The sequence below is a fragment of the Mercenaria mercenaria genome, chromosome 11, assembly GCF_021730395.1.
Source record: "Mercenaria mercenaria strain notata chromosome 11, MADL_Memer_1, whole genome shotgun sequence".
Lineage (NCBI taxonomy): Eukaryota > Metazoa > Mollusca > Bivalvia > Venerida > Veneridae > Mercenaria > Mercenaria mercenaria.
The window spans coordinates 52,038,386-52,053,280 of NC_069371.1; the positions used below are offsets into that span (position 1 = coordinate 52,038,386).

The 14,895-nt window shown below is 35.4% G+C and overlaps 1 protein-coding gene across 1 annotated transcript in view; it reads left to right on the forward strand.

Moving 5' to 3' along the window:
* Window positions 1-14,895, forward strand: part of LOC123532240 (golgin subfamily A member 4-like) — a 49,758-nt gene extending 34,863 nt beyond the window's left edge. The window contains exons 26-29 of the mRNA XM_045313630.2: window positions 281-349; window positions 1,235-1,345; window positions 2,160-2,288; window positions 9,644-14,895. Coding sequence (XP_045169565.2) covers window positions 281-349; window positions 1,235-1,345; window positions 2,160-2,288; window positions 9,644-9,664 — 330 coding nt within the window. The 3' untranslated portion in view covers window positions 9,665-14,895. The remainder of the gene's footprint in view (window positions 1-280; window positions 350-1,234; window positions 1,346-2,159; window positions 2,289-9,643) is intronic.

Below are 14,895 nucleotides of genomic sequence, written 5' to 3' on the forward strand. Positions count from 1 at the left end.
TTCCTCATCTTCAGACATCACCTGACCTCAGTTTGACCTTGAACTTTACCTCGTTTTGGACTGAGGTTGTTTTGTATCGACAAGGATGCCACCGGGGGCATCAAGCGTTTATTGAACGCAGCTTCTTGTTTTTTGTCTTTGTAAGTTGATATCCATGAATTCCTATCCTATGCCACTCACAAAACCGTGAAATATCATGATTCCACAATATCCATAAATCATACGTTCATATCAAATATCAGCAGGCAGATTTTTTATTGATATTTTCTGTTCAAAACAGGGACAAGTTTCACAACTGCAAGGTGAATTAGCACAGAGCAAACTGAGAGAGAAGGAACTGATAAATAAGGTAAGTTTTTACTGCTATAAACTCTTGATAATGCATGTAGTTGCATAAAAAGTCTGTGATAAGAGGTGAGACAAGCGATGTAAGGTAAGATTTTTTTACTCCGGTACCAGTATTCTGTTTTGAGTGCTCTGTTTAGTAGGTGTTAAATTGTTTTCTGTTTAAGATTTTCAAAATCTTGATATTTTGATGTTCATGGGAGCCTTTGAATTCATTTCATATCTTAAGAGCTGGTAAGGGCGAGTCTCAAACAACACATTTGGCTGTCTTGACTCAGTTTGGTCCTGTCGTCAAGTTACTGTGGCAGGTGTGTTGATATTGCCCTATATTGTTAAGTTTGATGAGTTGAACCCCCTTACTGCAGTTGGTTTTAGTTTGTCTGTGTTAAGGCCTTTATATAAGGAAGTGATCAAGCAGGCTTGTTCCATCTATGTTAGCCCCTATGTCAGGATAATACTTGAAAGAGAATCTTGGGTCTTTATCCACTTTTATAACAGCTAGGGCCTTCATGGTCAAATAGTTTAGGTCACTTGTGCTGAGTTTGAAGCTCTGCGGTGGATGTAGAATTTTTTTAAGGTGAGTAAACCATCCAACTGGTTTGTGGAAGGGATGTGGATCTAACAAGGCGTCTGCCAGTGCCTGAAGTAATGCCTTGATTGGTATTAGTGATTTTCTTCAAATATTTAAAACTGTGAAGTGGCCAATATGACCTAAACTGTCTCAGCTTTACTTCAGACCAAAAAACCACAACAACAACAACAACAAAAACAAAGCTGGAAGTTTGTCCTATAACCAAAGCTATTGTTGAGACAGATGAACAGATTTCAGACAAAAAATTCTGTTTGGTTTTGTAGTGTTAATTTACAGATATGTTATTTTATATTGTAGGTTGAAGACAGTATACATTCCAACAGTTACTCCCACCATCCCCCTAGTCCTGGATATTTTACTGATGGCACCCCATCAGGACCTCTTCTTACAGAGCCTACACAGCTAGAGGTTAGTGGATAACAAGTTGATATACATGATTTAGTTACAGTTGTTTGGTCACTAGAAGAAACCTTTTACAAATCCTGCCCACCCATTTGGCTCAGTAGGGAGAGTCCAGAACTATGGATCACAGAGTGATGAGTTTGATCATGGGGAGGCATAATGTTATCTGTAACAGTCTGATAAAAGACATTGTGTTTGAAATCAGTCCTTCTCTACCTCTTATTCACATGAAGAAGTTGGCAGTTACTTGTGGAGAACAGATTTGTGCAGGTAGAGAATCCGGAAACACTGTTTAGGATAACTGTACACTGTTACATAACTGAAATACTGTTGAAAAACAGTGCTAAACCTAAAACAATAAATTTCAAAAATTCTAGGATTTTTTAGCGTGAGCAAGATGTAGATATGGTTCCTTCCTGAATAGTTTTTAAAAAATAAAAAATTTAATGTGAAATTGTTTAATTTTAATGGTATTAAGTGGTGCCTTTGACATGGTTTGTTTATTAGGACTGAATTCATGGATCACAAATTTTAAACTTCAGATCAATGGAAATTACATTGTTCATTGGGATTTAATATGCACAATTTACAAAGCTATATAATCCATAAAAATTAGTTCCTGACAAATATGAATGGTTTTATAGTATTCAAATGATTTTTTGGAAATATGATGAGTGCCGTAATATGTAATCATCAATAACAAGAATATAACAATTTCCAATCTTTAGTATTTTGTTTCACTTTGTAATGTCTTTGCCATACAAAATGGCTTGTGCTGGCTTTATAAGAATGGTGTAAACAAACTATATGATATTTTCAGTATTTGCGAAACATTTTGTACATGTATATGATGGGAAAACAGACTAAAACCTTGTCCCGGGTGATCGGTACTGTAGTCCAGTTCTCAGAAGATCAGATGAAACAAGTGTTGGCGAAAGAGGATAAATTTGTAAGTACCCAATATATTGTTCATCTGTTTTGAATTTTCTCATTTTGCGTTGTTTATTTGTTAAAAAATGGCTCAAAATTTTTGGACAGTTGAGACTAACTTCATTTATCTGGAAAACGTAGAATAATGCCTGGATTCGGCGTACGGAAATGAAAATCATTTTATAAATTAATTGAAACCTGTGAGTAAATTTATTACAATGGCACTGTTGCTATATTTCTAAAGTCAAAATATGATATTAAAACATATTACACGTTAAAATAATCACAATAATGTCTTAAAATTAGCGTGAAATGTCCGGTTCACTTTAATCATGGTCAAATATCTGAAAAAGAAGCACACGGACCTATACATTTTATTTCACCAAATTATAGGCCATGTCTTTATTCACAACTATGAGAAGTTTCATAAAAATCTACATTGTAGAAAAATTTCTATTCACGTAAATGTAATGAAAGTAATGATTTTCCCATAGACTCTCATTATGAAATATTGTGTGAAGTCCAAATTTTTCAAATCAGTCTAGCAAAAAATCAAGCACACGACGCTATCTTTTTTATTTGCTGAATTTTCTAGGTATACTCCAAAATTTTGAAAAATCAGAGTTTAATCAAATTCTACATTGTAGAAAAAAAAATCGATCCAAACGTGCAGAACTACCTCAATAGCAGTTTGAGAATCTGCAGGTTGATACCAGTTTTAGTTCACCTGAACATAAACATTTGAGAGTACAAAGATTGTTCATATTATTTTGATTTGTCAAAAAACCTAGTGGCCAGAGCTGAAAATAGAACAATCTTTAAGCGATAGCTGCTAGACCACTGGTCCAATTTAAAAATGATTTTACAAAAATTTCATTGACCTAGAGATTGAATGTGGTCTGGAATCAATAACAGTAGAACATTTTGGTCTAAAACTCTTAAACTTCATAGGATGATTGCCTATGACCTGTGGTTGTAAGATGACCCCCTAGTGCTTTTGGGGTTAGTAGGTCAGTGGTCAAGGTTACAGGGACCTTGAGACTAAAATGGTTTTGGATCCATAGCTTGAGAACACTTAGGCCTAAGGCCCATTTGGTTATAGTTTCTGTTAGCAGTAGATTATCACTGTCATTTTAGGAGACAGGAGGCCAAAGGTCAAGGTTACAGTGACCTTAAGACTGCAAACAATTTCTGAGCAATAACTGCCCCATGTGGTTCTGGGACGATCTGTGTATGAAAAGAATTGGAACCACTGCTTTACCCTTGCATGATCGTAAGAGGCGACTAGTAGGGTCTTAACAATTGGTTTTGCAGTAACTCTGTGATTCCAGCAGGTCTGCAAAATTTGATTCCATACCTCATGTTTTCATTTTGATGTAAATGAGATGTGGAACCAAAATTTGTTTGGTGCCATATAACCTATACTGTGTTGGTGCGCTGTAAAACCCAAATAAATAAATTGTCCTAGGACTGTCAACCTTCAAAGAATGGTGGCCTATGGTCAGATCATGAATCTAGTTACTTTGAGGTCATAAGGTCAAAGGTTAAGGCCACAGTATACCTGAGACAAAAAATTTACACACACTATTACATCCAATAGGCCATCATGAGACAGAGGTGGTGGGGGGACATGTGTTTTATAGACTGCTCTTGTTGTATTTAACTTGATGAAGGTTTTTGTCACATATTACTAATGTTGTATTAAGTATTCTAAGAAATGGTTTGCTGATACTACATTTTAAGTTTATAAAAAGTAGTTTTTTTTATGCAATTAGATGTCAGAAAATGTTTTTACATGTTGAAGAATCTTAGCACATACCATTTATTCTGTTTTTACCCAAATCTTTTCCACAGACAACCTGATGGTTAGAACTTTGTTACTTTTACCCCATGCATGACTTCTACAATTGTAATATATATATGCTTTTTCTTTACTTGATATTTTGGTTAAATGGCAATTCAGTTTTTTATGCCTCCAAAGGGAGGCATATTAGTTTTCAACTGTCTGTCCGTTCGTTTGTTCGTTCGTCACAACGTTAACTTTTTGCATGAAGGCACTTTACTCGCGAACCACTGCACCCAGGACCTTCAAACTTCACATGCTGATAGAACTTATTGAGTATACCACCCCTACTGACTTTGGGGTCACCAGGTCAAAGGTCAAGGTCACAGGGGCCAACATTAACTTTTTGCATGAAGGCACTTTACTCGCGAACCATTGCACCCAGGACCTTCAAACTTCACATGCTGATAGTACTTATTGAGTACACCACCCTAATGACTTTGGGATCAACAGGTCAAAGGTCAAGGTCACAGGGGCCAACGTTAACTTTTTGCATGAAGGCTCTTTACTCGCGAACCACTGCACCCAGGACTTCAAACTTCACATGCTGATAGTACTTATTGAGTACACCACCCCTACTGACTTTGGGGTCACCAGGTCAAAGGTCAAGGTCACAGGGGCCAACGTTAACTTTTTGCATGAAGGCACTTTACTTGCGAACCACTGCACCTAGGACCTTCAAACTTCAAGTGGTGATAGTACTTATTGAGTACACCATCCCTACTGACTTTGGGGTCACCAGGTCAAAGGTCAAGGTCACAGGAGCCAAAGTTAACTTTTTGCTTGAAGGCACTTCACTCGCGAACCACTGCACCCAGGACCTTCAAACTTCACGTGCTGATAGTACTTATTGAGTACACCACTCCTACTGACTTTGGGGTAACCAGGTCAAAGGTCAAGGTCACAGGGGCCAACATTAACTTTTTGCATGAAGGCACTTTACTCGCGAACCACTTCACCCAGGACCTTCAAGCTTTACCTGCTGATGGTACTTTATGAGTACACCAACCCTACTAACTTTGGGGTCACCAGGTCAAAGGTCAAGGTCACAGGGGCCAATGTTAACTTTTTGCATGAAGGCACTTTACATGCAAACCACTTCACCCAGGACCTTCAAACTTCACATGCTGATAGTGCTTATTGAGTACACCACCCCTACTGACTTTGGGGTCACCAGGTCAAAGGTCAAGGTGCTGCGGGGGCATTTGTCACCATTAGTGACAGCTCTTGTTCTGTTTGATTCGTAGATATTTGTATATGAGTGCAGGATTGAATTTATTTGGTGTTGGAATCATGAACGCTAAAAGTGAATTTAGAATAAAGACACATTTATGACATAATGAATTTAATTAAAATAGTTTTCCCTGAATACACACTTACGTACAAATAAACCTAAGCACACAAATTGTAGAATGGAAAAAAACCTACACGCAAAGATTTTCTATCCTGCTTTATTGAAACAAAATGAACTTAACCTCTTGAAAGTATATGTAATATACAGTAAAGCATTGACTGCTCGAAGTCTGAAGGGAATGAGAAATTTGCTGGAGTGATCCAGAATTTCAAGCTGTCCAAGCATAGAAAAAAGAAGAGAAAATGGCAGGGTTCTCATAAATTCCTGAAGTTTGCCCTGATGCTCGAGCGAGCAGTGTTTCACTGTATACTGAGTTAGGGAGAGGTTTTGTCCTGCCTGTTAAAACTGCGGCAGGGGCTTTTTCCACTTCCTTAGTTAACAGATGGAGGGTTTTGTCTGGGAGAGGTTTTATCCTACCGGTTAAAACTAGGGCAGAGGCTTTTTCTTGCATGATATATTAGCAGGACTTTTACTTTTTTTAGCTCACATGTCACAAAGTGACCGTGTGAGCTTTTGTGATCGCGCAGCGTTCGTCGTGCGTCCGTGCGTAAACTTTTGCTTGTGACCACTCTAGATGTCACATTTTTCATGGGATCTTTATGAAAGTTGGTCAGAATGTTCATCTTGATGATATCTAGGTCAAGATCGAAACTGGGTCAACTGCGGTCAAAAACTAGGTCAGTAGGTCTAAAAATAGAAAAACCTTGTGACCTCTCTAGAGGCCATATTTTTCAATGGATCTTCATGAAAGTAAGTCAGAATGTTCACCTTGATGATATCTAGGTCAAGTTCGAAACTGGGTCACTGCCTTCAAAAACTAGGTCAGTAGGTCAAATAATAGAAAAACCTTGTGACCTCTCTAGAGGCCATATTTTTCATGGGATCTGTATGAAAGTTGGTCTGAATGTTCATCTTGATGATATCTTGGTCAAGTTCGAAACTGGGTCACATGCTATCCAAAACTAGGTCAGTAGGTCTAAAAATAGAAAAACCTTGTGACCTTTCTAGAGGCCATATTTTTCAATGGATCTTCATGAAAATTGGTCAGAATGTTCATCTTGATGATATCTAGGTCAAGTTCAAAACTGGGTCATGTGCGGTCCAAAACTAGGTCATTAGGTCTAAAAATAGAAAAACCTTGTGACCTCCCTAGAGGCCATATTTTTCAATGGATCTTCATGAAAATTGGTCAGAATGTTCATCTTGATGATATCTAGGCCGTGTTCTAAAGTGGGTCACGTGCGGTCAAAAACTAGGTCAGAGGTCTAAAAATAGAAAAACCTTGTGACCTCCCTAGAGGCCATATTTTTAAATGGATATTCATGAAAATTGGTCAGAATGTTCATCTTGATGATATCTAGGCCATGTTTGAAAGTGGGTCACGTGCGGTCAAAAACAAGGTCAGTAGGTCTTAAAATAGAAAAACCTTGTGACCTCCCTAGAGGCCATATTTTTAAATGGCTATTCATGAAAATAAGTCAGAATGTTCATCTTGATGATATCTAGGTCAAGTTCGAAACTGGGTCACGTGCTTTCAAAAACTAGGTCAGTAGGTCTAAAAATAAAAAAACCTTGTGACCTCTCTAGAGGCCATATTTTTCAAGGATCTTCATGAAAATTAGTCAGAATGTTCACCTTGATGATATCTAGGTCAAGTTCAAACTGGGTCACGTGTGGTCAAAAACTAGGTCATTAGGTTTAAAAATTGAAAAACCTTGTGACCTCTCTAGAAGCCATATTTTTCCATGGATCTTCATGAAAGTTGGTCTGAATGTTCACTTTGATGATATCTAGGTCAAGTTCGAAAGTGGGTCACGTGCGGTCAAAAACTAGGTCATTAGGTCTAAAAATAGAAAAACCTTGTGACCTCTCTAGAGGCCTTATTTTTTCAATGGATCTTCATGAAAATTAGTCAGAATGTTCATCTTGATGATATCTTGGTCAAGTTCGAAAGTGGATGACGTGTGGTCAAAAACTAGGTCATTAGGTCTAAAAATAGAAAAACCTTGTGACCTCTCTAGAGGCCATACTTTTCATGAGATCTTCATCAAAATTGGTCAGAATGTTCACCTTGATGATATCTAGGTCAAGTTCAAACTGGGTCACGTGCCTTTAAAAACTAGGTCCTTAGGTCAGATAATAGAAAAACCTTGTGACCTCTCTAAAGGCCATATTTTTCAATGGATCTTCATGAAACTTGGTCAGAATTTTTATCTCGGTATCTAGGTCAAGTTCAAAACAGCTCAAATACAAGGTCAGTCTGTCAAATAATAGAAAAAAAAACGACGTCATACTCAGTTCAAAACTGGGTCATGTGGGGACAGGTGAGCGATTCAGGACCATCATGGTCCTCTTGTTATGTTTAAATGAGTCTATTAACTTAAATGTTTACAAATCTGTGCCAAAGTTCTCATCAAAACAGATACATTTTGTTTACTAGGATCTCAACTGTAGACAAATGTAACCTTTTTAGCTCACCAGAGCACAAAGTGCGTCCGGCGTCTGTCCGTCCACACTTTCCTTTAAACAACATCTCCTAAACCAACTGGCCAATTTTGATGAAACTTCACAGGGATGTTCCTTGGATGGTCTTCTTTAAAAATTGTTCAAAGAATTGAATTCCATGCAGAACTCTGGTTGCCATGGCAACAGAAAGGAAAAACTTTAAAAATCTTCTTCTCAAAAACCAGAAGCCCTAGAGCTTAGATATTTGGTGTGAAGCATTGCCTAGTGGACCTCTACCAAATTTTTTCAAATCATGACCCCGGGGTCAAAATTGACCCCGCCCTAGGGGTCACTTGATTTTACATAGGAAAATCTGAAAAAATCTTCTTCTCAAAAACCAGAAGCCCTAGAGCTTAGATATTTGACATGTAGCATTGCCTAGAGGACCTCTACAAAAGTTGTTCAAATCATGACCCCGGGGTCAAAATTGACCCTGCCCTAGGGGTCACTTGATTTTACATAGGAAAATCTTCAAAAATTTTCTAAAAATAAACAGAAGGCCTAAAGCTTAGATATTTCTCGTGTAGCATTGCCTAGTGGACCTCTACAAAATTTGTTCAAATCATGACCCCCAGGGTCAAAATTGACCCCGCCCCAGAGGTCACTTGATTTTACATAGGAAAATCTTCAAAAAATTTCTAAAAATAAACCAGAAGGCCTAGATCTTAGATATTTAACGTGTAGCATTGCCTAGTAGACTTCTACAAAATTTGTTCAAATCATGACCTCCGGGATCAAATTGACCCCACCCAATGGGGTTACTTGATTGTACATAGAAAAATCTTCAAATTTTTCTAAAAATAAACCAGAAAGCTTACAGCTTAGATATTTGACATGTAGCATTGCCTAATGGACCTGTACAAAATTTGTTCAAATCATGACCCCTGGGGTCAAAATTGATTTTACATAGGAAAATCTTCAAAAATTTTCTAAAAATAAACCAGAAGACCTACAGCTTAGATATTTCATGTGTAGCATTGCCTAGTGGACCTCTACAATATCTGTTCAAATCATGACCCCTAGGGTCAAAATTGACCCCGTCCCAGGGGTCACTTGATTTTACATAGGAAAATCTTCAAAAATTTTCTAAAAATAAACTTGGCCTGCCCCAGGGGTTACTTGACTGTACATCAGAAAATCTTCCAAAAAAATTCTAAAAATCATCAGTTTGACATTTGAAACATGTAGCTCATATTACTCTGGTGAGAGATCCAGGGTCATCATGACTCTCTTATTTTTTACCCTGACACTTTAAAATAATGTTTTGCCTAAACTTATGTATTAAGGTTGCTGGTGGTGTTCTGGTTCTGTTTTTGGTGGTAGTTTTCCCTGTCTTTATGATATTTTCAGTTTATGTTCATTAAGTTTTTCTAAATAGAGGTATTTGATCATGCTAATGTGACATTGTGATATTTTGAATAAAGTTGAACCATAAGAAGACAGGAAGACAAAATAATGGACTTTCAGGTCAGGTTGAAATCTCTCAACTTTATTGTTGCGGTTTTTAGGACAGGTGATATTGTATTTTGGAAAATATTTTCTTAAGTATAAACCTTGAAGTCTTAAGTATTTGTATGATATATAGCTTTATGGATGCCTTCTAGATGCCTTCTAGATGCTTCTGTTTGTGTATTTGGGTGATTTATAAATCTTTCTGTTTTGTGTATTTCAGCACTGGTTACCAAACAGTTAGCATAAGCACAACATGGTTGTGGACTATCAGTGATGCATTGTTATTGAACTGTGAAGCAGTCCAAGTTAATGTATGAGAACCAAACATCTACAGTGGAAAATGACATGGTTTAGATTCCTTATGAAAGAAACATATCACCTTCAGAAAAAAAATTCTTTATTTTATAATTGATTAATCGGGGTCAAGGTTATTAAGGTTTTAGACCAGGCTCAGAATTCAACATTTTCATTGGTCACTTGCAAGTTTTAGTTCAGAATTGACTCAGATGATATTTATTTATTTTTTGCTATTAACTTACCAGATAAAATAACTTTTAGTTAAATAAATGATTTTCATATCGGACCCACAAATATGCTCAAAGCAGTGAATGTTAAAGCCTTGCTTGCCACTACTGAGTATTTAGTTGCTAGAATTTAAGAAGACAATTGAAATGGTGCATGAACGTAATGCTGTGAGATTTATTTATGTTGCAAATGTGAATAGAAAGTAATGCTAATACTTCTGTTGTAAATATTAGAAGCAGATGATGTTGCCAGAATTTATTTGTATGATTTTGCTGTTAGATATAGTCAATTATTCATTCTTTGAAAATGCATTTATTTAATTTTATATACTATATTAGTCTAGACAATGGTCGTTTGTTCTTTCAAGTGCATTATAAATTCATTCTACATCTGTTTTATTATAATTTGTATATAAAGTACGAATGTCATGTTAAAAATGCTGTGACATTTGTTTAAAGAGAAATGTTTCATATAGACAATCTTGAATAAATTAAAACCATTCTAGACCTGGTTTCTGGCTGTTGAACTACGTTTGTAGACCAGTCTCAGAATGAAGCCTTCTCATTGGTCATTTTCAGGATTGAATTCAGAATCAACCAATCAGAAGTTTCTGGAGTGGTCTGCAAACTTGGACTTATAGCCCTTAGCCCAGTAATAGTATATTTTCCTGTAACTTTTGTTTGATGTAATATTTGAGATTAATTATGTAAGTCTTTAGATATGAAAGAGTTATATCTTTGGCTCAGTGCATTAGTTGAGTGACTTCAAATCATTTACCCCTAACCTTAAACCACTGTAGGTAATACTGAAAATAAAGTGCAGAGAGGGGCGGCTGTTAGCTCACTTCAGTATTTCCTGAAGTTTGTTGGTAATGACAAAATCCAACAAAAATAATCAGATAGGAAAAGACCTGCGGATATTATCCAGTGGATGAAGGAGTGTAATATGTTTCCCTTCTAGGCAATGTTGATCAAACTTCAGTGCCACCAAAAGCATTATTTCTGTATTATCTAAACAGCCCTTTGCATATTTTGTCGAATAACTCCACCTCAGTACTTTGTGGATAAGTCCGTTTCGTATCTCATTCTTAGGTTGTATTATCGTGCAATCAGATAGGGGTATCACCTTTTTAGCATCCAAGTCAAATCTAGCAAAAGTAGCAAGGTTGTAAAAGGTTATAAACCTTGGACTTTTATAAGTTACTGGTGCTGACTATATGTTGTCATTTTATCCTAATTTTATATCCAAAAAGTGATCAACTATCAGGCCTATCACTTTCTGTAACATACTTTTGAAACAGAAAACATAGTGTATGTTAAATTTCATGTGTTTTATGTTTGGAAAATCAGTTCACATTTTTGTATTAAATCTTAAAACACTGGTAACTGCTTGAATTTGTCCAGTAAATTTAATCAAGCAGTTTACTATATTCCTGTATAAATCTAATTAGTTTTCTTGAAAGTTTAGTAAATATGCCATGTATTTAAGTTTAAAACCTCTGGAATGTATTACAGAGGTCTGAGGTATATTTTATCTAGTGCAAGTAATTTCAGCAACTCTTTCATAAACTCAGAATGTGGAATATTACAGTTGCCTTAATATTTTGAAAGGATTGATCTTGATCAAAAGTATTGTCAAATTACCAGTTGATTCTTTGAAGGAAATTTGTTGAACTGAAGGCACAGATTTGTCATTTGGCAGCATTCATGACAGTCACCTATTTATTTATGTTTTTCATCAGAAAATCACTGGTATACATATTTGTTAAATAAATTTTAAGTTTTGCAGTGTATTATGTAGCAGAAAATGTTAATTGTTTTGTTTGTTTTTCTGTATGCAGTTTACTGTTGCATGGCTACTTATATATTTTTCATATTTTGTTAAAGAAATTTTTCATATTTTATTACAGTATTTATTGCTAAGTGTATAAACTATTTTGCTTAATATATTATATATTTGCCTTCTTTATTTTATTTAAATTGTTCATTCTAAATTCTGTCATTATAATACATTGTAACTAAAGTTTGTACACCTGAAAACAGTTTTTGTAATGTAATTATAGTTCCCTCCAACCCTTCTCTCTGTTGCCATTATAAAATATGTTCCTTTTGTGAAAGACATCTGTTTATGATTTGTCAAGTCCTGATTTTAATAACCATGCAGTCATGTGTTCAAGACGCTTTTCAAAATGTTTATGGTCCTCTAAAAACATACATGTTTTTACAGTTGCTGCAGATAGTATAATAGAGATTTTCTGCAATTATTATTTTACCCACGGTAACTTTCATTGAGAAATTGTTGTCTATACAGGTTGTCTGTACAGTAATATGATCTGCTTCCATTGTATAATTTTCTTACTTATTTTGCCAAATATAAATTGAATATATATTTTTATACTCCCTTTTGAAGGAGAGTGAGGTATATTGTTTTTTATCCTGCCACAACCTTTGATTTTGTTAAAATGGGCCTGCTGTGTAAACTACAGACATGTCACCCTGCCTTTATAAGGCAGATGCTGACAGACTTCATTTTAGTACACATTTTTATGCCCCCAGGCATATAGCGATTGAACTGTTTGTTAGTCCGTCTGTCCGAACCAGATTGCCTACAGCCCACATTGACGACCCAATTTTGTTCATATTCACACTCGGCAATTCTTGTGGCAAGACCTACAAATTGATTTATACACAAGTTACCTTCACCTTCATATGACCTTCACCTTCAAACTTAAAACCTTAATAAATGTTTTTGGTCCTACAGCTCACAAAAATGACCCAATTTAGAAACTGACCTACATATAGATGACCTTGACCTTCCATCTGTACGAACCAGATTGCCTACAGCTTTTGGCAAGACCTACAAACTGACCTAATTATAAATTACGTATAACTTATATCTTCAGACTTAAAACTGTAATAAACAGTCCGCATGAATTACCCAATTTAGGTTTTAATCACACTCAGCAAGACCTACAAATTGACATTTAAATATATAAATGACCTTGACCTTCATATGAGTTTCGCCTATAAATTTGAAACCTCAAAAATTAAGATCTTTGGTCATAAACATTGGGGCGTGATTTTGCATTTTTAAAATGCAGCTCCTTGCTTAAATGGAAACATTGCCAAATATCCTAAACTGATTCTTCATCAATATCTGAAACATAATGTAGAATTGAATGCAATAATAACATACCTGCTGGGCAGTTTTAAGTAGTCTTAAGTTCAAACAGACTTGCAGGACTCCGACCAGTTATTTTGTAACTAAAATCAGCATATTTTGTAATGCAAATGCTCCTTTCTATTAATTTTGAATCTATGTGAAGCTCTGTTTATACTTTCAATAACAACGTCTTGAACAAAGTTTAACAGGCACAAAAAAATTTGAACTTTACACACATCGATATATTGATTATCTATTCGAGTTTTTAAAGGTCAGAATTACAGTGACTTAGACTTAAAAATTGTTTCTGGTCAACAGTGTGAGAATGCTTAGACCAGCAAACCCCATAGCTTGATTGTTTTTGGTTATTGTTTTGGGGTCATTAGGTGAAAGGTCAGGGTCATAGATATCTCCTGCAAGCTATCACTTTGTGCATTAGTTGTGTGATTTACAAACAGATTTTGAAGTAAAGGGAAAATAGTTGAAATATGAAATATAAACTGTATGTCCATTTGTGCACTTAAGATTTGTGTATTTATTGTTTTATATAAAGTGTATGCCCGTTTGTGCACTTAAATTTGTATATTTATTGTTTTAGCATAAGCTTATAACTGCTTGTTAAAAAATTGGTCCACAGCTTTAAATTTTATCAAGCATTACAGAAGAAGTCGTTGATGTAGATGGATAATTTCTGGTTATTAAATGTAAGTTTGGTTTACAGTGCGTAAATTTAAAATGGCATGAAAATTAAAAAGCCTTATGTCGATTGATGATCAGTAAGGCTTGAAGGTCGGGCTGCTTCTTTAGTACCAGTGGTTGTCAACGTTAGACCTTATTTGAGAAGCTCTTGATGCTGTCTGTAATTGTTTCAGCTTTGAAACTCTTGATTGTGCCATCCAGGATTTTGAAGTATTTTGTTTTTGTTTATTTAGTGACAATAATTTAGTTCAGATAAAGCTTTTCTGTTATGAGTGTAATAATTCATTTCAAGTGTTTTTATTCAACTTTGAAGTAAATTATTTGATGAACATCTGTAATATATTGGTAGACATTACACAGTGTTAGGCATTACTGGGCATGCCTCGCCATTGTAAATGCCTTTGGAGTGAACATTGTAACAAAAATCATGTATCAATTAAATTGATAAATCCATGGAATTTCAACTTATGCTTTATGAGAATGATATAATTCTGTATATTTTTAAGAATTTTTACTTGGTAACTAACTCATTAGGTAGCTTTTATACATAATTTATAGATTAATATTGCCTAAAATACACTGAATCTTTTTTTTTTCTTCTCTATTTGCACTTGCTCATAAATGAAAGTAATTTCTAAGTCAGAAAATTTCCCCTGAATCTGGAGACATTCAGCTGCACATTTGAAATACAGTGCATTGTCTTTTAACTCTTAGTATCTGGACCAGATTGATTCTGCCTTTGCGACCAGTGTAGACCAAGATCAGTCTGCACATCCATGCAGTCTGATCATGGTCTGCACTGTTCGCTGTTCAGTCAGTAAATTTTCAGTAAACATACCTTCAAATCATAAATGGTACTGCCAAAATTGGAAGATGGAACAGTCCATTATAGAAATTTAGCAGGGTAAGGGTTAAATTCCTTAAAGGCATATTTTCTTTTATTCACAATTCTGATTGCAAGTCAGTTCATTTGTTGTGGTATGTCTTGTTGATCCATCACATTGTTAAATGATGATATATTAAATATTTTAAGATGTATTTTGCTTTAGTTGTGCTCATGGGACCAATAAAATGAAATAAATATGA